Source organism: Leishmania major, chromosome 27 (genome assembly GCF_000002725.2).
Source record: "Leishmania major strain Friedlin complete genome, chromosome 27".
NCBI classification, from domain to species: Eukaryota; Euglenozoa; class Kinetoplastea; order Trypanosomatida; family Trypanosomatidae; genus Leishmania; species Leishmania major.
The window spans coordinates 962,528-987,500 of record NC_007268.2 but is presented as its reverse complement, the minus strand read 5'-3'; the positions used below and the strand labels follow the sequence as shown (position 1 = coordinate 987,500).

Here is a 24,973-nt window from a genome sequence, read left to right as displayed (position 1 = left end):
CAATGTAGATGTTGAGGCGCGCCGTCACTATGCTGACAGGCGGCCGAGAGCTGCGGGACTGATGAACAGCTGCAAGTTTTCTGTAAGAGGAGGGTACGCCTTTAGGGGAAACTGGGAAGAGCATGGAGAACACTGCGGGGCCACCGCGAGGGACGATTATGTACTTCGCGGAAGCGAAACTACCAAGACATCTTTGGCTTTGTGAAGAAATCTATAATATTTTGCTGTGAGCGTGGCGAAAAAGATGTGTGGCATATCTAAGGGATCCCATCGTTTCGTGCATGTGGCGGTGTACTGAACGCTGATGTAAGGTACTTACCGTCAACTGATGCGCACGCCTTGTGTAGATACCGGAAGGGGTGCCGCGGAGTGTGTGTTGTCATTGTGTTGCGGTCGGTGTCCTGCTTTTTTCCCGGTCCAATAAATGGCCGTGGGGTCATGGGTGGGGGAAAGGGTGATAGTGGTTGGGCTCAATAGGCTTTGCAAATGCGTGTGGTGAGAGGGCTTTGTGAAGTAATTGAAACCTGGGGATGTGGCAGTGGCCGTGTGGTATCAGAGTTGTGGTGCCCACCGGCTATTTCAAGTGATGAAACAAATGGGAATAGTACTGCCGCCGAAAAGATGAACGTGCATACTGCAGACGTAATGGTGCCCGCTTGACTGTGTATGAAATGTGCGTTTGCTGTGACACACCCAGGCTTCTTCCTCTTTTCGCATGGAAGCTGCCCCCGCAGCCGCTGAACAGCCACCCGCTTAGTAACACTTTTTTGCCGCAAACATATACCCAAGCTTTGAATAGCGTCGCTAGTTTGCCTAGAGGCTTTGGTTGCCGTAGACCGCACAGGCGGAAAAACGCTACGAACTCATAAACCGCATACTATCGAAGACCCATCTGACAGACAGTGTGAATGGGAATCAACTCTTCTTTGACGGGTGCCGATGAATTCTTAGAACGGGCGTGCGGCTGTGTATCTGTAAAAGGGCGGCGGCCAACGGTCAGACTTGAGCGAGCGCCGAAAGCCGAGCGGCACCATGCTATTGTTTGCCCCCCCCCTTCCAAGGCTTAGCGTGAGCCAAAGCTGTCCCACATACCTTTTAAGACACCCCATTGGCCGCTGGTAGGATGAAGCTCTCTCACTGTGGCCCAAACATGCTAGACAGTGAAACATCACACCTTCACCTCCCAGAATGCCCCCCACCTCGAACAATGCAGGCTAAGGTTGGCACCGTTCGGGGAACCATGGGGACTTCATGGGGTCCCCCAAAAGCGCGCTAGACCCCGGCAAAGCACCGGAAATCACAGCGAGCAGACCACCGCCCACCGTCGCCACCGCTATTAGCCAGAGCGCCAATCCTGCTACAGGCGTGTGGAACAACCATTCGCTCACAATGCAGACGCCAACACCCACACCACCCAGACCCTAATGGCTAGTGTTTCCAGACCTCTGCAATGCCAGTTGTGCGCCGCAACTTGCTGAACATAAGAAAAAGCGTTTCCGTCATTATAAGAGGCCTTTTGGAATCGGATGCTGCGCGCACTGTTGCTATTGCTCCACTGTGGCACCCCGCACAATTGGCCGGCTGAGGCTAAATCTGAAACCGGGGCTAGGCTGTCGCAGGTCGAGGGGCCCGTGTACAGCTCAAGTGGTTATACTCTGCGGCGATCTCAAAAGACCCCTTCCTAGAAATCACCCCGTGCGCTACAAGGATGCTTTTCTTCGCCCCTCACCCCGGTACGCGGCTACTAAAGCTTTCCACACACACACACACACACACACACACACACCAAAAAAAAAATAGACCAAACCAGCAGCAGTGCGGGGCACACGGCGCCAGCCAACAGCCAGCCACCCTTTGCATTCAGATCATTACCGCGTGTTGGAAAATAAATTTTTCCAGACCCTGCGGGTGAGCACGAGCTTGCCCAGAATCACACCTCCTCCAAATTGTTCTCCTCGCTTTCTCCTGGTGCAAGAAACCTGCAGACCCAACATCTACACGCCTCTCGGCGCAACTGTGCGCGCAAAGCGTCCCTACCCTCAAAAAAGGCACTTGTGCCTAGCAGCGTCGTTTTTTTTACACCACTGATTCGCCAGTCCTAGTGGCGACGGACGCCCCAGCACGCTAACAGAATATATGGCGTCTACATCTGAAAAGGCAAGGTGGCCCCGCCACCCTCGCCAATGCCGGATCGCCCCTGCTGCTGGCGGTCGGTCCCCCCGTGGCCTGGGGAAAAGGGGAAAATGACAACCGGCACCACCGGTGTTAGCCATCATGCCCGCGCCCGTTTCGCCCAAACATCCTGCGGCCAAAAACGTCTGGGGTGGCCGTTGGCGATGCGGGGAGCCCCGGCGACGGCCGGCACGGGGCGAGCGGCCGCGGGACGACGCGCGTGGCTTCTGGGGCCGGCGGGGCTTTTTGAAGGCGCTCTGCTGCAAAAGGCGGCGTGGAGAAAAAATATTTTTTTACTGCGAACACGATTCCGTGACCAAGCGGTGTTGTCCCCAAGTCGTTAAGGTTGCTCGGTGGCTGCCCGTGTGGTGCGTAAATGCGTTGGTGTGTGTGTGTTGCGTTAATTTTAAATGGGTCCCGGTTTGGGCGGGTTTTTCAAACCGCTTCCGCCGCGTCCCCTGGGGGCGGGCCGCGTGGCTAAAACGGGCGGCGGGTCGTTTTTTTTTTTGGGGGGGGGGGCTGCGGGCGGGATGTTTGGCTAGCCGACTTTCTTTGCCGGCCACCCCAAAACAAGCCGATCACGCAAAGCCCGGCGAAAATCATGATTAGGTTTCAGTTGCCCTGTGGGATTAAGGGGGTTCATGGCAGGTCGAAATGCAGCACGAGAAAACGCCATTTCGATGACAAAACGGCTGGGGCCAACATGCCGCCTTGCCCGCCAGCTTCGCTAGGCAGAAAATATGAAGCCAGAGCAAGGAAGCCTTGCCGCAAGGAAAACAATCAAAAAGTTTGAAACACCTTTGGAAAGTCAAGTCTCTACAGCTTCCGTCCGTAACAAGAGTCACGGCCCCTGGCTGGATGACGTTGCGCAGCCAAGCTGCTTCTTTCGTTTTCGCGCGGGCGAAACTATTCGAGAAGACGGTTTTATCAAGGCCTCTTTTGGGAAAAGAAAAGCCAACAAATAGCCGAAACACATATTTAGTCCAATAAAATGTTTCCTTCTTCCCCCGAAAAGGGTTCCAAAAAAAAAAGTTTGGACGAAAAGCATGTCATCATGCTCTGCTCTCTGGCGTTGTGGGTCGAAAAGCCAAACAAATGCAACGGCGCTGGAAAGCAGATGTGGGCCTCTAGGTGAAAACACCCATGCAACTGGAGTTTTTTGGACACTGAGAAGATCGTTTCAATGAAACCAACAGGAGGGTTTCGACTGATCCACAAGCAATGCCGTTGCCAAAATGGATGGTTCCTGATATGGGGCCGGGCTATTCTAGAAAAGCCGCAGCAGCAGAATCCCAAACAAATTGGCCAAACAATCTGGCAGAATATGGCTGAAATGCAGCCATCTAGAAACCTTTAGCCGGGTAGTCACTTTTTCATCGTCAGAGCGTTAAATATCATCCCCTTTCAGCGCTCGGGAAAAGGGGGGCCCGCGCACATTGTCTTGGCAACGGGCCCCTTTTACCCCCCAGCATTGGCCAGCCCCTGCGCCGCCAACAGCGCTGCAGGGCTTTTGGTAGGAAAAGGCGGCATGAAACAGGTGCCTCACAACAATGCGCCTCCTCAGCCATTTGGGTGCAGGTGTCGCCTCAAACAACGCTACCTTGGTCCGCATGTGACTTTGCATGTGCGCCAATTTTGCCTGCCGTCACCGGGTGCACCCCTCGTGGCTTAAAAACGCTCCCGGCCAGAGGGCGCTGGGGACAAAGTAAGGTATGCCCGAGTCGCGCTGACAATATGCTAATCATCTGGATAGCACGCGCGCCTTCGCGACCGCAGGTTGCCCCAGCAAAACGCCGTCCGGGGCCAGGCCGCCAGGGTGGGTGGCGGTGGGTGGTTCTGGCCCCCCCCCCCGGGGCCGAGGGCGCTTGGTGCTGTCAGTGCTGAAGGTGCTTTGGCGTTGGGGGGGATGGCTGCTTTTTCCCCTGTATGCTGGGTCGCCGTACCCTGGCGTTGTGCACGCCGGTCGCCCCAATCATGTGAGTTTTGATACTGTGCGAAAAGAGTGCTTATTCTGGCCTTGTCTTGGGACTCTTTTTTTTGTGATCTGTGTGAGGGGGGTTATTTTTCGAAAAGGAACGTGAGTGCAAGAGTGCCATTTCAACTGTGTCCAGGGGATCCCGGTAAAGCGGGGCTAAGCGGATTCGAACAGTTCAAAGTTGTGCTGGGGTTAATCTGGTCGGATCCATTTGGCAGCTAAGAAGATATTGGGTGACGCGTGGGGCGAAAGGGGGGGGGGTGATGAGAAACGCAGGGGGTCTGCGTTCAGGTGGCGCATCAATATTGGTGGGTTGTGATCGGGAATGTGGTGCTTGTTGGTTTCCAGTGAGGTGAAGGAAATGAAAGGATAACTTTGGAGGTGAAAGGGGTAAGCGGTGAATCCAATAAAATTCCATGGAGGCAAAGGTGGGTGTGGCTGGTTAATGAGCCATTTCAGGGTGTGCTCTTTTTCCCGGGTGTAAAAGACTGTAGTCAAGCCTTCCTTTTTTCGTTTGCGGTGGGGGTGGCGGTGCTCGTGAGAGCCCGGTGGGACCAGTGGGTTCTCCGCTTTTCAGCTTTTGAGCTTTTCCTTGTTTACATCGCAGGGCTTGCTCTCGGAACCGGTTCGTGTTTGGTGAATAAGAGCGGTATCACTTTCCTTCATATCATTTAGGTCCGCTGCTCCTCTAAGAAGTCGTTCTCGGAAGAGACCACCTTGGTATTGGCCAGCTGGTGGTTCACGAGCCCTCCTGGCAGGCCTATGGGGTGTCCGCGTTTGTGGGTGGGTGGAGGCGGATCGTGCGTTCCGTCATCGTCCCTACTCTTTCGAGAAGGCGGCAGCACAAGAAGATCCAAGCAGCTGCTGGTTTTCAGATAAACTGTGGCAGGGTCATCCGGATTGCTGCTGGTGGTGGCGAACCAGCCGGCGTATATCTCTGGGCGTGAGTCTCCACGCTGCCACACTGCTGAGTGGCGACTCTCTGTCGAAAAACACCGATCTTTTCATCTTCGCCAAGGTGGTGTGCTGGACGCTTTCCTTGTGTGACATCCGGAGGGTGAGGACCGAAAATATTGATAACATTGATTCTCTAGTCAGAGAAAAGCCACCCACGCATCTTGCCTGCGCAGCGAGGCTGCCTGGAGGAACAGCTGTTCTAGAGACTAAACCCCTCTGTCATCATCAAACACCATCGTAAGGCGTGGCTAAAGCTTGAAGTTCTTGATCGAGTAGTCTCGCATCATGGGTCGATTCTCTAAGACCTCTCCACTTTCTCTGCGGCTTCACTTGCAACACACTGAAAGCGGCCGGGCACACTAGTTTGTCAGGCCGTCAGGGGATCATGGACACTGACTTGCTGTTGACTCTTAGCAGCTTCTGCCGTGTCCGCATGCAAGCTCGTCCCGTGTTTTTTACAGAGTCGAGGACCTTTGTTGATGATGTCGACACTTTCATCAAGTATTGGCAGCGCAGCAGAAGTGAGCAGACTGCGACCTTGCTCGCCTTTTTGAAAGTGGTGGCTTATGCTTCTGTGGAGGCGGAAACAAGAAGAGAACAACTCATCGGGTCCTGGCTGCTTTGCAGCCTGCTGTTGGAGAGGAAGGCAGATGTTGGCAAGCTGTACTGGCAGTGCGAGCGCATGAGACGAATTTTGCCACTATCATTGCGAGTAAACCGCTTTGGTGTTGACGATCGCGACAGCAAGGTACTTAGCTCACTTAGCCTCCCCCCTGAAGCTGCTAGGCCACACAATAAAGGCATGACTCCAACGAGCTCCTTATCAAATTCTGTAAAGGATTTACGCAGAGAGATTCGAGCTGTTGAAGCCGCCGTCGCTTACAGCGCTACTCTTCAGGGCGAGCGTGATTTGCAAACCCCGGAGCTCGATTTTGTTCTGCCCGAGTGCGCAGAAAGCAAGGATGTAGTTATTTTCTGCACACAAATGATCCAAAAGCGAAAGTGCTTTCGATCATGCTGCGTCAGACGATTAGACGATTGCTGTCATGCAAAACACTTGGAGGCGTGCTTGACCGAATCAGGTGTACAAGTTGTTTTCGTGCAGCAGGGTATTAATAAGCAGCTGAAAGAAACTTTTAGGAGGCGGAAAGTCTTGTTTCTTGAGCGACTTGGACGCAGGACTGTAGATGCATCGGAGGAAACGCTTCGATGGACAGTCTTTGAGAACTTTAGCGACTGGTTCTTTTTCATAAGAGCAAAGCCCAGTCAAGCGTCGTGGAGATGCTGGGCAACCACCACGCAGCATCAATTTGGTCTGACCCTCAAACTGCGTATAAGAAACCGCTCCAAGAATGCTAGAGGGAGTACAGGATCAATACAGAGCTCCTCCTATGGTGCTGTGAAGAAACCGGTCCTCCGCGAAGTAAACAGCAAAATTTTGGGAACCGAGGGATTTGGAACCGGCGGTGACATCGAGGCGTTCCTGCTCCGGAATAGTTTTATCGCAGCCCTGCTCTGCGGGTGTGCAGATGGCGGGGGGAACGAAGGAGGTGAAAATGTAGTGTGTGTAATGAACTACGAAACTTCATTGCGTACTCTTGACACAGTATGTCAGCTGTGCCGTGTTCTTATGTAAAACGAACAAGCAGGGATTCACAATCTAAAATATCCGTTTTAATAGTATTTATGAGAGAATGTGATTGGCCTCTCAGTCGAGTGGTGGGCCTCGCAAGGATGGTCTGGACTCACAGAGCCTTACGGCCTAGATTCATACCTACACTTTTACTCACGGTTCATTCTTTCCCAATTTTGCTTGCGCTGTATCATTATCATATTCCCACATCCTTGGTCTGTATTGTGCGTGCTGTTGGTTCTGAGTGACAAAGGTTGTTGCTCTTCACACCCTTCACACATTGTGTCACAACTGATAAGACTACACGCTTTAGTCATGAGTCAAAGCAATCATGACTGGGGGGATATGGTTCTCCCAGGTGTTTACATGATTCACCGGTCTACAGGTTCCAGAATGACAAGCGGAACGGTACCACCAGATAGAGCGGTGAACTTGGAACTTGTTCACCTTGAAATCGAAGAAACAGAAGATTATATCGAACTACTTCAAAAGAGCAACAATGAGATTGCCGCCTACTTAAAAGAGCAGCGAGAGAGTCGTTCTGCAGAGGAGGAGGGTGGCGTTGCCGCATCGATGATCGAGCTCTCTGATGGAGGTGTGGAGGAAGAGGACGATGATGCAGTTTTTCGTGAGGCATTGGAGGAAAATGGATTGGTCATTGCGAGAAAGAAGAGGGAGCTAGAGCAGTTGCGTGCGCTCATCAGCGGGCAGCGCTGCGGATGCTCGTGCGCTCACACCCAGCACCACGACCCTCAGCCGATTGGCGCTCCCAGAAATGAAACAAGAATCATTCTGTGATTGCCGTGTACTTCAACTTCGAGCGGCTACTACTATTCTTGATCAAATCGCGGCTTGGCTCTCTGCTGCGTCTCAAAGCTAACACCGGATGAGCTGCAAACACACGATCTTTTGGTACTGCATAGCGGCACTTGTTCGCAGCTGGTAACAAGGGGAGGCTGTCACTATATTCTTGATTACCCTTCTCGGCGGCATCTTTTTGTTCATGCGTCTTTGCCTAATCTGCCTCCTCTGCACCTTTTACCTAATACCCGCTTCTCCATCCACTCCTTGAAACGGTGCCTCTCTTTTTCCTGCTAGCTACTTTTCTTCCACGCTTCAAGTCATTTCTGCACCACAACAAGAGAACAACAGCCACATTCTGTTGTACACCCTTGTCTCAATGCCACCAAAGAAGCAAGAGAAGGTGGAGTCCAAGACCGTGTTGCTTGGCCGTCCTGGCAGCAACCTGAAGGTCGGCATCGTTGGTCTTCCCAACGTGGGCAAGTCGACGTTCTTTAATGTCCTTTCCAAGAAAGGTGTTCCGGCAGAGAACCGTCCGTTCTGCACCATTGATCCCAACACCGCCGATATCAACATTCCAGATGACCGTTTCGATAAGCTGGTGCGTATCCACAAGCCGGCGTCCATTGTGCCTGCGCAAGTACACATTTGCGATATTGCTGGTCTTGTGCGTGGTGCGAGCAACGGTGAGGGTCTTGGTAACAACTTTCTGTCTCACATCAGCTCGTGCGATGGCATCATCCACATGGTGCGCGTCTTTGAGGAGGTGGAGATTACGCACGTGGAGGGCGACTTAGACCCCATTCGAGATCTGGAGATCATTCTCTCCGAGCTTGTCATGAAAGATTTGCAGTGTGTCAACAGTCTTATTGACAAGCTGACGCCCATTGTCAACCGTGGTCTCGACAAGTCGAAGAAGGGCGACCTCGAGACGTTGCACAAGGTGAAGGGGGTGCTGGAGGAAGGCAAGCAAGTGCGCTGTTGCCAGTGGAACGGTAAGGAGATCGACTTTCTCAACACAATTCAGCTTTTGACCGCAAAGCCGGCCATGTTCTTGGTGAACATGTCCGAGGACGATTATATACGGCAGCGCAACAAATGGCTGAAGAAGCTCAAGGACTGGATCGACGAGCACACTGGTGAGCCCATGATCCCGTTTTCGGCGGAGCTGGAGACGGCCTTTGTCGCCATGTCTCCAGACGAGGTGGATAAGTACTGTGAGGAGAAGAAGACCAGGTCACAGATCCACAAGATCGTCAAGACGGCGTACAGCATCATCAACTTTATCCACTACTTCACCGCCGGCGCTGATGAAGTGAAGTGTTGGACTATCCAGCGTGGAACCAAGGCGCCGCAGGCAGCTGGCAAGATTCACACTGACATGGAGAAGGGTTTCATCTGCGCAGAGGTGATTGAATGGGCTGACTTTGACCGGCTGGAGAGTGAGGCCGCTTGCCGCGACGAGGGCAAGCAGCATCAGCAGGGGCGGAACTACGAGGTGCAGGATGGTGACATCATTTTCTTCAAGTTCAACGCGGCGAAGGGTGGAAAGAAGTGATCTACGCATCCGGTATCTCAGTGGTCTTTTTCCTTTTGTTCTCTTCCCTGTAAGAAAAGTGAAACTTAATTAAGTGAACGTGGTACGACCTGGTGGAGGAGCTGCGCTACCTTTACGCCTTTTCGAAGTGTGTGCCCCAGATCTTTTGGTGATTCCAGTGGAGAAAAGAGCCCCCCAAAACCTGACAAGGCAAAGAAGACCCCTTTGCGAGTGTACGCGAACCTCCAAAGCCGTTTTGTGGAGGCTGTGCGCCTCCGCGTTGCGTATACACATCTATGATCATGTGCCAGTTACACGTAGTCGATGTTGCTTGCGGCGTTTGCGGTGCTCAGGAAGAAAGCTGCGTTTTACACACGAGACCTACAGCTCTACTCTCGTCCTTTGCTCTCTGCGCTAACGTGTGGTGGATTCTCATTTTCCTGAAACCGATCAGTTGCCGCTACAAGCGTGCAGAATTAGCAGGCTTTTCTGAGAGGGCCAGAACCATACGTCGCGTTCTGCGCCTAGGCCGCCTAGAATCACAAGTGTTTTCCCTCTCGTTCATCATCCCTCGACACGCGAAGAAAACAAAAGGCATGCCTCTAAAAGGGTTGAACGCCCTCAAGGGCAACACGCAAACTGTCCTCATCTCTCCTGTGCGCGACAAATACTCTATTCTGATGGAGGATGATAAAATACGTGCCGGTGCGAGTAGCATGCAGGGGTGGCGAAGCACGATGGAGGACGCTCACGCTGTCTACCTCTCACTTCCCAACATGCCAGGAAACATTCGCGACGAAGACTGCGCGATCGCCGCGGTCTTCGATGGCCACTGTGGTAGCAAGTTTGCACAGTCGTGCGCCGCAAACATCCGCGACTGGCTCACGTCAACCGATGCGTTCAAGAAGGGGAACTTCGAGAAGGCGCTGAAGGACGCTTACTGCACAGGCGACGTTGCTCTTCACAAAGCCATGCCAAACGAGCTGAGCGGCTGCACGGGCAACTGCGTTTTAATAATCCAAAACCATTTGTACTGCGCCAACACCGGCGATTCACGGGCGGTGTTGTGCCGGAATGGCGAGGCCATAGCGCTCAGCGAGGACCACAAGCCCACCAACCCTGCCGAGCGAGAGCGCATCATGAAGGCAGGAGGGTTTGTGCAGGCTGGACGAGTTAACGGTATCCTGTCTCTCAGCCGGGCCTTCGGCGACTATGCGTTCAAGGACATGAGTCTCAGGCCAGAGCAGATGGCCATCACGGTGACCCCAGACGTGTTCCACACCGAGCTGACTCCGCACGATGAGTTTGTCATCGTCGCGTGCGATGGCATCTGGGACATGATGACAAATGAAAAGGCGGTCGAGTTTGTGCGCAACGAAGTTGCCGACCATGGCGACATATCTTTAGCATGTGAGCGGCTCATGAACGCGTGTCTCGCGTCTACACCCACCTCCTACGGCACCGATAACATGACTATAATCATTCTCCAGTTCAAGAGCTTGTTCTTGAAGAAGGTGGAGAGTAAGTTCTCTGCGGAGTGATCTGCAAGAGCACGTACGTACACACCCTATGGCGGACACAAACAAGCGAGAAACCAAAGCAAAGGGGATGCCAAAAGATAGAGCTGGTACCGCTCATTATGCCATAGTTCAGCACCATCGAAAGTGCTCGGTGGAGACTGCGCTGTTCTCCCTTTCTTTCCCTCGTTCCCCCTCTCTTGCTCACCTTGTTGCGGTTGTTTTTTTTCTTTGTTTTGGCAGCGTTTGTTGCTGCACCACACGCCTCTCATGACGTGCTTGCTTGTTTTCTATCGAGAAGAAAAATGCCCCCCCCCCCCCCCCCGGCTCCCACCAAACTCACCGCTCGCCTGTCTCGTGCATGCTTTTTCCCCGCACTGCTTCTCCCTTTTGTGGAGACCGTAGAATCACGGGAGAGGGGAGGGCTGCTTTTGGGAGGGCTTGCAAGAAGCTGCTCTTGAAGAGCTGTCGGATCCATGAAGGGCAAGCTGTTGCTCGTCGTTTCAGCTGCTTCACTCAAAGCAGCGAAGCGAAGCCCTCATATCTAAGCTCGGAAAACTGACGCGCTGAATCACGGAGTTTGTCTATCCGTCGCCACCTATAACCTCGCCTGTTTTCCCCATTCTTCGGCTTTCACAACTGCTTCTCACATCGGCAAACAATACCACACATATCAGCTGCCTATGATACCTTGCCCCTCCTCGACGGTACACACAGAGTGGAGGAAACGCGGCACGCAAGCAACGGCCCTTCACACAATCAGCAGCGGCGGTTTCCTTTTTTCTCTCGTTTGCTCGAACCAAGCAAGTACGTCTTTTACTTTTGTGCTAACACACGCACCGATACTCACAAGCTGAAAGCAGACAACGGCGCACTCTCACTGAAAAGGTGCTTCGATGGATCAAGGTGTAGTATCTGAGTGGAACGTCGTGGGAACGTTCCGGAAAAGACCTGTTCCACAGGGGCTCATAGTCGACTTCACGTCTGATGTGAGTCACTGTAATTCTCTCGACAACACAGATGCACCCATCCTCCTTTACGAAGTGAAAGGCGGCGAGAACCAACAGCAGTCGCACGTGCCACGCTACATGGCGCGCAAGATCGCGATTCCGCCACCTTCTTTGCGCAAAATGAAGGTTGTGTCGTTCGCACCGCCACGGCCCGCCGACGCCGTGGGGCGCTGTGAAGAAGACTTGTTTTTCGTAGACTGTCCTGAGCCGCCGAGTGTTCCCTCCCACGACAGAGATCGCGTGCACCGACAACAGCCACTGGTGATTGGGACGATCTTGCCCCTTCCGCTGCAATTAGCCTTTTTGATGCCATCTGCTGTGTTTTTGGCAGACATCGCGTTGCTCGTGGTGAGCCTCACAACGTACACGCCAGAAAAGGCTTTGATAGCGGCGTGCTGCGTTCTAGTGTTGGTGACAGATATTGGGGCACTTATCTTGCTCTTTAAGCGCGGCATTTATTCGGTCACGATCGCCGTGCATCTTCTTCTGTGGCCAAACGTTGTGCTGCTCTTTCTACAACCCTTTGTTTCTCTGCTACTCATGGTGCACTTTCTTTTAACTACGGTGATGGTGCTGTACTGCCTGCGCGTCCGTGCAAGCACCTACATGACGTTCTGCACGCTGCGCTGACCACAAACACATACTTTTGTTATTATCAAGAACACAAGTTAGGTACCGAAGAGCTCTCCTGCGCACGCGTGCAAGATTGCTCCATCTCGCCGCGCAACAGAAGAAGAGAGCAGAAACAACAGCTTTACAAAGGGGCCGATACCACATGCGTCACTCGGTCACTACTTCATCTTCCCTCTCCGCTGCACTTCTTTTATTTTTTGTCTCATGACGTGCCTTTCAACTTCAGTGACGTCTCTGGCGGCGCGCACAAGTCAGCATCTTCTCTTCTGCGCCCGTGGACGCCATATCTGCGACGGCGCGCACGAGTGAATTGTGAATGTCACCGCCGCTGCCGAAACTGCTTTCCGCATGTGAGACGTCCACCACCACTTTCTCTCCGACAACTCTCTCTACCTCTGCTTCCTTCTCTTTATCGGTTTACTGGATCTTAGGCACAGTAACACAGTGGGACTCGCGATTCTTTAGCGGAGGTGCTGCTACTGCTGTTTTACAAACACAGCTTTTAAATCAAACGCTTGTCCCTGCGTTCGTACCCTTATTGTCGCTTCCCTCGCGAAAAGACGAGAGTGAGCGCTGCGAATGCCGCCCAAAAGAAAAGAGGACCAAGGCGAGGTGCTAGCAGACACGTTTCGCTACTCAGACGGGAGTTTGTATGAGGGCAAGTACGGAATCAAGCACGACGCTAATGCGGAGGCGGTATCTGCGGGGTCTGCGACCTCATCCCTTTCTACCGCAGCGAAGAAGCACGGTGCCGCCGGTGGCGCTGCTGCTGCGGCAACGGCTGCATCTTCATCTGCGCCCGCGACACTGAATGCATACATGCACGGCTATGGCATCCTCGCCGATTCGTCCTCTGCCCGCTACGAAGGGGAGTGGCGCAATGGCCTGATGGAGGGAACGGGGGTTCTATCGCTTCCCAGCGGTGGTCGTTACACGGGGGAGTTTGCACGCAACGAATTTCACGGGACGGGGCGCTACATGTGGGCGGATGGCTCGTATTATGAAGGGGAGTGGTGCCGAAACCAAATGCACGGGCTCGGGGTCTATGTAGACTGCACAGGCAAGCGATGGCACGGCACCTTCACCAACGGTAACGCGGCGCAACTTGTTGCAAAAGTGGAGCTGTGAAGGCCGCAGTTCCGTTAACTCTCGCCTCGTATTACATCCCCTCGTTCCCCCCTGATCCGCCACGGTAGAGCTGTTTCTTTTCGATGACGCGATGTACATAGAAGCAGGGACGGCCTTCTTTCTGCCCCTTGTACAAGTGGCACTGAAGCACGTTCTCCTCGCGTACCCCACCTGCTTCTTTCATCGAAAACAGGAAGAAGGGACGCCCGAGACCCTTCTGAGCTTTCACCGAGTGGCAAGAGCAGCATTAGGAGGAGGAGGGAAAGACGAAGGCAGCGACCGAGACTCGAGTGCAGACGCGCGGATCTATCATCTTGGAGTCGCACACACCGTCCACTGCATTTGTCGCGGTTCATTTCAGCTGCCGCTTGAAGGAAGCATGCAAACAACAACGCGAACACCGGATGAACCCAGACTTGGGGGTGGGGAACAGATGATGCGTGTGTGTATGTCGGGGTTTTTCATTCGTGTATCCGTTTCAGTCTATGTCTCTCAGCTCATCTCCCTTTCTTTTCATTCCACTCTCTTTTCCTCTCTTGTTCCATCCTCCCCCCTTTTTTGACAGAACCAACTCCCGGGGTTGTGTTCTATTTCTTTTTTTTTTTGCTTCTGCGTGTGTGGTTTATCCTTGAATAGGACGCACGAGAAGGACGGTAGCTTGGTAAGCGGGGCGTCTTTCCGGCAGCTCTCTCTCTCTTCTCCTTTGCCCCAGTTCCGGACGAGCAGATTCCCTCTTCTCTTTGCAGACACCCAAACAACACACGCACACACACTCGGACGTGTGTCCCCAGAAAGAGAGGGTAACGGCTGGATTATACGCATACTTGCCGCAGATAGCATGGCGGAGGAGGTGAACTATGACGAGCTGGCGGACTTGCTGGCGTCGGATGCGCCCGTTGTGAGTGAGGCCGCCGAGGCCGTGGTGGGAGAACAGGAGAGCGACAAGCCGAGGAAGCACAAGAAGCACAGGAAGCACAGGAAGCACAAAAGAGACAAGAAGCGGCCACGTGGGGAGGAGGGCAATGCCGGGTCCTCCGATGACGAGCGCGTCAAGTCCAAGTACGTTCTAGATGCTGCGGAGAGCGGTGACTCCGATAGCGAAGACGAGCTTTCTGAGACAGACTTCGTCGATGAAGACGAGGAGGTCGAGGGCATCCACTACGGTGATTATCCTCAGCGCTACCTGTTCCACGAAGGCGATGAAAAGAAGACCGTTGAAGAAATGGCTCGCTACTACGAAGAGGCTGACAGACACTACCGCATGCATGGTGATCACGAAGACGAACTACTGACACGCAGTGACTTGTCCTCGCGTCGCCTCGCCTCGCAGTTTCTGCCACGCGAGGACGACCCGAAGGTGTTTGCTGTCAAGTGTCGCCCTCGCATGTCACGCGTTCTAGTGACGCGCATTGTGAACAAGTGCTACGCCTACCGTGTTGGGCGTAACTATGAACGCAAGAAGGTGGACCTCGGCATTATCTCCGTCTTCGCTCTGGATCACGTGAAGGAGTACATCTACGTTGAGGCAAGTCGCAAGCGCTTCGTGGAGAACGTGCTCAACGGACTCGATGGCGTCTTCCGTTTCAACATCGCCGTGGTCGACCCGAAGGAGCTTCTGCAGACAATGGAGACGCGTCCATCCACGCAGAAGGTTCGTGTTGGCGACTACGTGCGCCTGCGCCAGCGCTTTTATCGGGGAGACCTTGCTCAGGTAACGGCGCTGCACCCGGACGGTGTCCACATTACGTGCAAGGTGGTTCCTCGCGAGGACTTTGTGCAAAAGCCGTTCAATAAGGCGACGAAACGACTTGAGCCTCGCTTCTTCACACCGCGGCAGGCCGTAGGGGTTCGAGAAATGGAAAACTCATACATTTGGGGCGATCTGCACTTTGATCGGGAGGGGTATCTCCTCAAGACTGTTTCGACGCGCATGGTCATATCGGGAGCGCAGCTGGAGCAGCCCAGTACGGAGGAGCTCGCTCGATTCTACAACGATCAGCGCGAGAAGGTGGAGCGGGCCCTCAAGGCAGCAGAGGCGGCTGCACAGGTGCCACACATCAGCATTGGTGACTCCGTTCGTGTGACGACAGGACAGCTGCGCAACACTATCGGAGTGGTGGAAAACGTGTTCACCAACACGAACACCGCCGTGCTCACCTGCACAGTGCCTGGCCGCGTGCAGCCCATCAAGGTGCAGGTAGAGCTTAGCGCGTGCACGAAGCACTTCTCCGAAGGCGCGCACGTCGTAGTGGAGCGTGGTGAACACGCTGGTGAGTCCGGCACCGTAGTCAAGTCCTGGGGCAGTATCGTGTTGTTGTTCCCGGACCGCGCCGCCGTTGGGGCGGAGCTTAAGGTCGAGGCGAACGACTGCCACCAGAGCAAGCTGGGTAGTGTCTCGGTGCACTCGAAGGGCGTGTGGCAGGTGTTTGATCTCGTCTCCATCACGGAGCCCAATTGTGTTGGCTGCATCGTGCGCCTGAACCGCAACGATGTGGATGTGCTGACGGAGAATAACGACGTGCGCACGTTGTCGTACGCGCAGGTGAACGCGGTAGGGCGTGACACACGCCAGACGACAGACTGCCGCGAAAACACGCTTTCTCGAGGCGCGGAGGTGCACATCCAGAAGCACCCCTGGACGCCGATCGGTCTTGAGGGGCAGACAGGCCGTATCGAGCACATCTTCCACCGGACCATCTTTGTGCGCTGTCGCGCATCGCCGCTCCACGCGAACATAGTGGCGCTGAAGGCAGAGTGCGTGCTCCTCATCGGCGGCCGCAAGACGACTCGACGCGCTGCGCCGACGCAGGAGGCGGCGACGGGAACGAGTGCAGGTCAGTACGCTGCGGCTGCCGTTCGTCTCTCCGCTGGGCAGAGCCGAGACTCGGAGCAGTGGGATGAGAGTTCGATGATGGACATCAATGCATCCGCGGTGGTTTAGGCGGTTCTTGCGTGAGCAAGCAGGCGCAGGAATAGACGTTTCTTTATCATTGTGTGTTCATCGCATGGTAGCTTGTTTCTTGTGTTGGTGCCTTCTACGGCACCAGGGTCTCCGCAGCTCTGCGCATGCCCTCACGAGTCGTCTTGTCATCTGTGAAAGGGAGCGCACTGAGATTGCGTAAGTGCTACCGCCCCCTGTGCGTGTGTCTGCGCGCGCAGTGAAGCACACTCATGTGCACAGTCGTGTGTAGGCGGAGGTGTGTGTGGAAAGGCTTGTACACACCAAGGCGCGCAAGCACTAGGTTTCCAAGTTTGGTTTTGGGCAACGAAGTATGCGCAGGGTCCTCGGGAGGCATTGACTCCCTCACCTCCTTTCCTTCTTTTTGGCTGATGCTCGTGCGTGTGTGTTTCATTGTAGTTGTGGTTATGCAACTCTCTTGGTGTACTTTTGTCGAACCGGGGAAGAGGCATGGGAGGCATCGAGGTCGTTCTTTTTCTTTTTTCCCTTTCGATGACGTGAGCCACTTGCGTGTGTGTGTGTATGTGCCTGAGGTTGTAGCGCATGCGTTTGTGTATGCTTTGCTCGGGCTTCTCCCTCTTTTTCCTGTTCTTGGGGCACATCTTACTCCCCCCGCGTGGGCTGTGATTGTGTGTGTGTGCTAAGCAGTAACAACCAAAGAAGCAGAGGAAAATCACAGCGAATGGCTGTGGCTGTTATACAAAATGAAGCGAGACGGGAGCGCACACAGCTGTGCCTGTGGCCACAAGCAATGCGCCTCACCGTGGCAAAGTGCGCCTTCACAAGTATGCTATTTTCGTTTGTGTGCGTGTTGCGAGACAGGTACACGGTTTTGGAGCTTGTTTTACCGCCCCGACACCATATCTATCTTACGAACCGAAAAACAGTGAAGCGGTCAAGTGTTCCGGCGTAAGCCCGCCCGCCCACCCACCCACGACCATGAAGAGGGAGGATGCCATCGTGCATGACGGCGTGTTTCGAGTGTGGCTGCTGTGTGACTCCGGGGCGCCTTTCCGTTCTTGAGCCCATCCATTCTACTTCCGCACATCCTTACCCCGGCTTGCTCCCCCTCTTGCTTGCTTCTTCAATAAACCCACCCAGCGCTCACGCCACACACACACACACACACACACACACGCAGCGTGCTGAAAAAAATATGCGCCACATGCGAAGCTCCGGATCGGGGTGCTCCGTAATGATCGCCGGTGCTCCCCCAGCAGTGTCGTCGTCCAGATGGTTGTCAAGGCGGATGCCCCTCACGCCCTCTTGCTCCGTCTTTTTCCCAGCCGGTGGTATGCCGGCGCGGTTGTCGGCCCATCTCGCTCCTCGCCGTCACTTTGCGCGACGCACGGAACCGCGCTTGTTCGAGGTGAACCCGACTCGCGAGAGCTACGTGATCGAGGCTGCCTTCGAGGAACCGACCTTTCGCTTTATCTGCGAAGGCGTCGACGTCGACTTCAAGGAGGACGTACGCGAGGCGCTGGCAAAGGTGCTTCCACCTTCCCCTTCGAACTTCACCCAGCGGGAGGAAGGCACAGCACTGCAGCTACCCCAGATACTCCAGACATTGCGGTCGCTGTGCCGGCAGCAGCTTGTCTCGTTCGCGCAGGTCCGCTCCACACCGCGACGGCTGGCGTCTTACTACGAAGCTCTTGCCGCGGCCAACCCAGTGCTGGCGGTGCTGGCGGCTGAGCACTACACCTTTGCCGGACTAGTGGCGACGCACGCGAAGAAGAGTGTACGGGATGCCGTACTTGCGGGTGTTGACAGTGCCGCGACTATTGGCTGCATTGCTGAGCAGGAGCTTATCGCGGAGGGCACCCCGCTGAATACGGAGGCGCGCTACGACGCGCACGAGCGGTGCTTTGTGCTTCGTGGCACGGGCAAGTTTGGTGTGGTTGCTGCAGCCTGCGCGCAGTGGGCTGTGGTGAGCGCCACCCTCACCCTCAACAAAAAGGAGCACAACGGCACACACCTCTTTTTGGTCCAACTTCGAGAAGGTGACATGCTCAATGCGTCGGGGCAACTTCGTCGTGGTATATCGGTGCGCCCTATCACGGGCGAGAACACCACCATGGCTGGCTGTGGCGTGGCCGTGCTGCACTTCGAGGACGTACGAATCCCGAGCGATCACTTGCTGAACCCGTACTGCATCACGAGCGAGTCAAAGGTGGGGTATGTGGCTGGACAGGAGAGTCAGGAACCAGCAACAGAGGTGCTGCGCACCCGCCGCCGCATCGCCACCGGCGCCATTTACATTGGCGTGACGAAGAAGCTCCTTGCTGACGTGGTCACCTACACGGCCGACAAGTACGTAGTGGGGCCTGACTATCGCCGCAACTACCCCTTTCTGGGCCTCCAGCACATCCAATCACCGCTTGTGAGCATGGTGGCGAAGTCGTATGTGTACCTGGTTGCGTGGCAGCGACTCCTGCCAGTTTTCACGGACCCTTCCGGGTCGCCGTCGTACGAGGACCACATGCGCCTCGCCGGCACGGTTTACTTCCTACAGGAGAACCTGCTCGACTTACAGACGTTTGCCGACAAGACGATGGGTCTGCACGGCTCTTTCGCCAGCACAGGCAAATATGCTGCTGTGACTCTTGTGCATCTCCGGCAAGAGGGCCTGGATACCTCTGCCTTGATTCGCGAGGTCGCCTTCCGGTCGGTCACTAAGAACATCGGCACAACACACTGGGGCTGGTGGCTGACAAGTCTTCTGCAGCCGGTGTTTCCAGCGCTCAATCGCTTTTTGAAGAACCCACTGTACTCGCCTCGCATTGCTGATCTCGGACGCCATCTGATCTTCTTCAGCCACAAGCACTACAGTCTCAAGAAACGTCTGCGGCAGTCGCGCGAGCTAGAGCGGCGAAAAGGCGGCAGTGAGCATGAGTGGTATGACTGGGTGGTGTTCCGCCACCGCACCGTCGTGCACTGCGGTGAGGCGTTCATGGAGGTGTACTACCTTGATGTGATGATGAAGGAGACGGAGAGGTGCAGCGACCCGCGTGGACGCAAGATCCTGCGCGACATTGCCTGGATATACGCCTTGACGCGGCAGATGGACCGGTTGGACTTTTTGCTGTCGTCGAAGATGCTGAGCCCAGGCAAGGCAGAGACCCTCGCAAGCCATATCGACAACATCGTGACAGTGCTCGCGCCGCAGTGTGTGCATCTCGTGGAAGCGATGCAGGTGCCAGAGTTCGCTCGTGCGCCGTGCCGCTCGGCGACGCACATGGAGGCGTACTGGACCATCCCAGGAACGAACACGCACATTGAGCGCGGGGATCGACTGACCCTGCGTGACGCCGCGAACGCCTCGTCTTCCAAGGGCCGCCGCGGGGCCGAAAGTGCCAAGGCGGCGCAGGAGGCGATACGTGAGTCGCCGGAGGAGTTCGACTTGTTCCACGGTCTTGCCGACGAGCCGTCGTACGCGCGCCGCAAGGCGCCATAGCAGCGTCGCTGTGTCATTTGGGTTCTCATGAGCTCGAGTTGCGTGTGGGCATGGGTGTGTATCAATCAGGTGCGCCGGAGTGCATCAAAATCGTGCCAATCATCACATGTTTGTGTGTGTGTGTGTGTGCGTGTGCGTATACTTTGGATGCCATAGGCTGGGGGATGGGGAGTTGTGTGTCGTGTTCTCCTTGCCTTTCCATTGTTGCCTTTGCGTCTGTCTCGCGTATGCACCACTTGAACAGGATGAAGCGTTTTGGTCTTCTGTGTTGTGAAGCGAATTTCGTTGCTGCCTGGCGCGGCGCTATCACAGAGGCCTGCACAACATAAGGGCCAAGAGGAGGAAAGCAGGACTCAGAGCGCAGTCGCAGCCACGGGCATAGCATCGGACACGAGAGAGTGAGAACGAGGTCTCTCTTGATTTGCTACTCACTTGTGCTTCTTTTCCTGTCCAGGCACCTAGCGACTTGCAGGTTCTCGTCACAGAGTGTGATGGAGATAGCTTAAGTCGGTAGGTGGTGAGTGAAGGTCAGATGGGGCTGACACGGATCGCTTAATGAGTTGATGTGCATCATAGCGGCACATGCACCTCTCTTTTTCGCTATCACTTTTCTATTCTTCTTCTCAGCGTACCCTTCCCTTCTTTGTTTCTTATCGACTTTCTCTCCCGTGCGTGTGGCCCACCGTGGCGCTATAGACCGAGGGACGAAAAGAAACAACAACCCGCATGCGTGTTCGCCGCCTTTGCCCATGCATTTCTCCCCACACTGCGACTCTGACACCGGGAGACGGTTTGTAAATCGTTCTCCGTCGGTGTGCACACACGCGTGGGCTTGCGCCGGTAGCACAGAAGGGAAGCGAGAGAGTGAGAGGGGAACCTTTGGGGTTACGAATAGAACGAGGACGACAGCGCGGCCCCCTTTTCCTTCTCCTCTTTGCCCGCCTCTCTGTCCATCAAGGCACCTTTCTTTGGTTCTTTCATCCGCACAACCGCCGCACTTTTTTGGAATTGCTCAGCACGGCAGGCCCCACACAACACAATGTACACGGGAGACTGCTCTCACTCCTTCTTCTCCCCCATCACTCCACGTGGTGCTCTGTTTCGTTCTGCCGCCATCATAGCCTTTTGGCGTTGTTGACTCTCCCCGCCTTGTCCGTTATGTGTTTTGCCTCTCCGGGAGCATGCCTTCGTTGTTTTTTTGTGCTCCCTGATGATGAGGGCATACACCTCCGTGCGTGGCGTCACACGGTTCCGTACCTCTCCCTCCCCCACTCTGTGGCGAAAGTCAGGCAGCCCCCCACCCCCTACCCCTGCCAGTGCCGAACCGCTTCTGGTGGTGACAGGGTCAGGTGCCCACTCCACAGGGGGGAGGCCAGCGCGACTCCTGTTGGCAGTCAGGCCCTGGACGGCGTGTTGCTGGAGCGGCCGGTGACTGTGAAGACGCTTGTGCCGTCCGCGCGATGGGCCGAGCGTCAGCGCGACTCGCGGGTGCCCCACCCGGTGCTCGCTGCCTGGTGGTGGGGAGCCTTTATGCGACCCCGAGGGGGTGCACCCGGTGGGGGCGGGTGGGGGGCACAATGGGCGCGGCCGCGAGGCAGTCTGGGAGGCGACTGGGTGGGTAGCGTTTGACGCAGGGGCTGTGCTCAGATGGCTGGGGTGACGCATTGCTGCTGCGCTTGTCTCCCGCTGCTTCGCGCCACTCGATGGGCCTGTGGAAGGCCCGAGGGTGGAGTGGCGTTTAACATGCGTTCTATGGCAGAAATGGACACCGGTTGAACAACACAAAAGAAGTGATCCGTTGTTGTGGTCTCTCTTCGCTGAAGGCTCTGTCGCTCTGCGCGTGCGTGTCTGAGCTCCCTCTTCTTCCTTTGTTCTTCCTCTGCACCCCTTTGTATTCATCTCTCCTTTTCTTTTCCCTGTGCCGCACCACACCTCTCCGCGTTGTCTGCCCTGTCCCTCCCTTTTACAGATCTTATTCCTTTTGTTTGTGTGGGTGTTTCCACACGATCAAGCACTCCGCGCCGCATGCCCCTGATTCGTTGATAATTCTTTGCACGTTAGACTTGGTGAAGAGAGACTTACACAGACTCTGCTCTCACACTCAGACACGAGGCAGAGGAAGGGGGGGGGGGCACGGTTGCGTTTAGTCGAGAATGGACAGCTTACACGAGGCGCACCTGTCGCGCATTTTAGAGGCACGACAGCGCCGTGGTGTGCTAGGTACGTTCCATGAACCAGTAGCGGCCCCGCCATCGCGCGAGTACGCCAACGGCGTGATGTCGCCGCCGCCACCCACGCCTTTCAAGCGCTGCTGTTCTTCCACGGGCACGCAGACGGCGGGTAGCCCAAGGATGTCGGCAGCGGCGCAGACGGTGCCAACGCTAGCAGCACCGACCTCGCCGCCATTTGCCCACTCTTCGCCAGGAGCATCAACTGCGCCGTCGGACCGGCGGCAAAGTGTGCCACGGGGCAGGTCAGCGGCAGCAGCCATGCCGCTGCTCACGTCGCCAAATCCAAAGGCAGCGCTAAATGGAGGGTTGCGCTTCCAGTCTCCCGGCCGCGTCCCATCACTAGCCTACAGCACCCCGAACTCGGCCTCGCGACGACGCACAGATCCGTGGCGATCGCCAGCTCCCGCATCAGCAGCGTCCGGCTGGTTCTCTAGATCGAGGGAGCGCGCGCGCCCCACCGAGCCTGTGTCACCACCACTCTACATTCCGTGGTCGTGCTCTGTTCCACGCAAGCCTCTGTGGCCTGAGCGGGCACCAATCAAGGCACTGTGGGACTGGCAGACATCTTTTCCACACGTGCATCCGCTCTCGGTGGCGCCGACGGGCATGAATACCTGGCGTGACCGCAGCTGCACAAGCACGCGCACTTCGCCCATAGCTGGGAGTCAACGAGACACAAACCATCTCTCACAGGGGGGTGATGGGCCAGCCACGGAGCCACGCATGAAGTGGCCTTCCCGCAAATCTAGAGGCGGCCGCAATGATCACCGCCGCTCGTCTCGTCACCGATCGGGGCATCATCGGGGACACGGCGCTCAGCCGTGCGGCCATGATTACGACGACAACGAAGCCGAGATCGTGAGCTTCCCACCCGAGCGACACGGGTGCTCTGGCGTTGGAGAACCTTCACCCCGCGATGCCAGCCAGCAGTGGCGAGCAGATTCACGACGGCGCAAGGGAGCGGGCCGCGAGGAAGAGGGGGCGATTAGCAGAGAGCGACGCTCTGGTCGGCGGGGACGTTGCCACGCACGGCAACGCGGAGAGGCCTACGCACCACCTGTTGTGTACATGGGCTCTGCGACCGGGGCGGCACCGCTGTCACCCTCCTCCCAGGGAGGCAGCTCACGACGGTACCGTTCAACGTCCGCGGCGCTACCGCCACAGCGCTCACCGAGACCATCACGGCCTCCTGCGCGGGTGGAGCGCAAGCCCACCCTTGGTCTTCCGGACGCCCACTCTACCATGGACCTGCGCATGAGTGTCGAGACACTGCGCGCTGGCGATTGGTTCTACAAGTGGACATCCAAGGGCGACTCGGTACACCGGCGGTGGTTCTGGATCGACACGAAAAGCTACCTTCTCGTGTGGAGCAACTACGAGACCTACAGCCCGCACTTTTGCGGCAGTGTACGCCTCGACGACATCTGCCAGGTCACCTCGCGCGACCTGTTCAGCGTGGACGAGGGCGCATTCCCTAAGACGTACTACGTCCTGCTGATCGAGACGAGGAAGCGGGTGCTGCAGCTGGCGACCGAGCTGAAAGACAAATGCGACACGTGGTTTGAGGCCTTGAATAATGTGATGGGATTCATCCACCGTAATGACATGGCAAGGGGTGCCCTGATCCCTGACTGAGTGCGTAGGTACGCACGAGCTGTTTTGTTTTCGCTTGCTTTTCGGGGTTGTGGTGAGTATGTGTATGCGCTCTTGTCGACATGCATGTGGGCGTGTCTGTCTCGCTCACTGCGGCTCTGTACCGCTGCCTCTCTCTGTGTGTCTGAGGGTTTTGACACTGTGTCTGTTTTCGTCTTGTCTCCCTCTCTCCGTACTACTACCGATGGTCACGATATCCTCTCTTAGACTTTCCTCTTTCGTTTTTTCTTTCCGACTTTCTCAGTGGCCCCTTGCACTTTGTTAGTGTGGTCTTCCGTCTCCTCCGCTTCCTCCTCGCTCTCTTTCCCTCGCACTGGTAGGTCAGCTGGCGCCTTGATAGAAACGGAACCGTGGTTTGTGTGCGAGTGTGTGACAGGCGTGCGGGCTTCCCTCTCCTCTGTTTCCCCCCTTCCATTCTTTCTGCACTGTGCTGCACGTTGCAGGAGGAGGGCCTTCGCTTCCATCTACCACGCACTGAACAACAAAAGAAAGCAACCACGCACACAGCGAGAATAATCTGCAGGGAGGGACTAACCACCCATGATGGCTCAGTGGGAGGGGTTTTAGGCAACACATACACACACATACATGCGCCTGGTTCCGCCTCTCCCTCCCGATCTGCTTTGCCATTCCTTCAGTCTTGAACAAAGAGAAACGAAACGGCGATCGAAACCGCTAGTGCGTCTTACTCACTGACACACAGGCACGCAGACGCACATCATGCTCCTTTCTCTCACCACCTCGCTAGCACACAGACACTAGTTTCTGCCCACCGTCTTGCACTCTCTCTCTCTCTCTTTCGATTGCTGCTGTTGCGCCTGCTCTTCTCTCTGTGTGGCACCTGCAGAAGCGCGTCTTACCTTAATTCAGCCGTCTCATCCATCTGGACGCTGCTCACCATTTTGCGCGTTGACAACAGCAGTTTTAGAGGGAACACACAACGGGGGTGTAGCGCGCGAGAGAGTAAGGGCGACGCTGCAGTGGATCGATCGATTGACACATCTCTTTCCTCGTGCCCACTCCTCTCCCTCGTCCTCTTATCCGACACGCTATCCTCCCATTTTGCAGCAAGTGGGCACCTCAGACTCTCCCCACACGTGCGCGGCACACACACACACACACACACGGAGACGCCTCTCTTTTCTCTTTTCGTTTCCTGCCTGCTCTTTCTCGCTTTCTCTTCATCTCCACATCCGTTATCGACTGACGAGCGCGCGTCAGCGACAGAGAGGGGGTGGGGAACGAAGGGGCAACAAGTGGGAGGTCCAGCTTAGATCCTTTTTTTTTTCGAGCACCTTTCGAGCAAGTCGACA

At 55.6% G+C, this 24,973-nt stretch overlaps 9 protein-coding genes across 9 annotated transcripts; all 9 read left to right on the top strand.

Moving 5' to 3' along the window:
- Positions 1 to 5,489: 5,489 nt before the first annotated feature.
- LMJF_27_2337 (hypothetical protein) lies at positions 5,490 to 6,740 on the top strand (the record flags this gene model as incomplete). Its single annotated transcript, XM_003721997.1, has 1 exon — positions 5,490 to 6,740. One exon carries the CDS (start codon positions 5,490 to 5,492, stop codon positions 6,738 to 6,740), a length of 1,251 nt encoding a protein of 416 aa, XP_003722045.1.
- Positions 6,741 to 7,052: 312 nt separating this feature from the next.
- On the top strand, positions 7,053 to 7,535 carry LMJF_27_2335 (conserved hypothetical protein; the record flags this gene model as incomplete). Its single annotated transcript, XM_003721996.1, has 1 exon — positions 7,053 to 7,535. One exon carries the CDS (start codon positions 7,053 to 7,055, stop codon positions 7,533 to 7,535), a length of 483 nt encoding a protein of 160 aa, XP_003722044.1.
- Positions 7,536 to 7,917: 382 nt separating this feature from the next.
- Positions 7,918 to 9,096, top strand: LMJF_27_2330 (putative GTP binding protein; the record flags this gene model as incomplete). Its single annotated transcript, XM_003721995.1, has 1 exon — positions 7,918 to 9,096. One exon carries the CDS (start codon positions 7,918 to 7,920, stop codon positions 9,094 to 9,096), a length of 1,179 nt encoding a protein of 392 aa, XP_003722043.1.
- A 575-nt stretch (positions 9,097 to 9,671) lies between these two features.
- On the top strand, positions 9,672 to 10,616 carry LMJF_27_2320 (protein phosphatase-like protein; the record flags this gene model as incomplete). Its single annotated transcript, XM_003721994.1, has 1 exon — positions 9,672 to 10,616. One exon carries the CDS (start codon positions 9,672 to 9,674, stop codon positions 10,614 to 10,616), a length of 945 nt encoding a protein of 314 aa, XP_003722042.1.
- An 872-nt stretch (positions 10,617 to 11,488) lies between these two features.
- On the top strand, positions 11,489 to 12,232 carry LMJF_27_2310 (conserved hypothetical protein; the record flags this gene model as incomplete). The annotated part of the gene is made up of 1 exon (XM_003721993.1): positions 11,489 to 12,232. The coding sequence occupies one exon, from the start codon at positions 11,489 to 11,491 to the stop codon at positions 12,230 to 12,232; it is 744 nt and encodes a 247-aa protein (XP_003722041.1).
- A 582-nt stretch (positions 12,233 to 12,814) lies between these two features.
- Positions 12,815 to 13,363, top strand: LMJF_27_2305 (conserved hypothetical protein; the record flags this gene model as incomplete). The annotated part of the gene is made up of 1 exon (XM_003721992.1): positions 12,815 to 13,363. One exon carries the CDS (start codon positions 12,815 to 12,817, stop codon positions 13,361 to 13,363), a length of 549 nt encoding a protein of 182 aa, XP_003722040.1.
- An 838-nt stretch (positions 13,364 to 14,201) lies between these two features.
- On the top strand, positions 14,202 to 16,304 carry LMJF_27_2300 (transcription elongation regulator-like protein; the record flags this gene model as incomplete). The annotated part of the gene is made up of 1 exon (XM_003721991.1): positions 14,202 to 16,304. One exon carries the CDS (start codon positions 14,202 to 14,204, stop codon positions 16,302 to 16,304), a length of 2,103 nt encoding a protein of 700 aa, XP_003722039.1.
- A 1,312-nt stretch (positions 16,305 to 17,616) lies between these two features.
- On the top strand, positions 17,617 to 19,776 carry LMJF_27_2290 (putative acyl-CoA oxidase; the record flags this gene model as incomplete). Its single annotated transcript, XM_003721990.1, has 1 exon — positions 17,617 to 19,776. The coding sequence occupies one exon, from the start codon at positions 17,617 to 17,619 to the stop codon at positions 19,774 to 19,776; it is 2,160 nt and encodes a 719-aa protein (XP_003722038.1).
- Positions 19,777 to 23,249: 3,473 nt separating this feature from the next.
- LMJF_27_2280 (conserved hypothetical protein) lies at positions 23,250 to 23,642 on the top strand (the record flags this gene model as incomplete). The annotated part of the gene is made up of 1 exon (XM_003721989.1): positions 23,250 to 23,642. One exon carries the CDS (start codon positions 23,250 to 23,252, stop codon positions 23,640 to 23,642), a length of 393 nt encoding a protein of 130 aa, XP_003722037.1.
- Between the last annotated feature and the right edge of the window lie 1,331 nt (positions 23,643 to 24,973).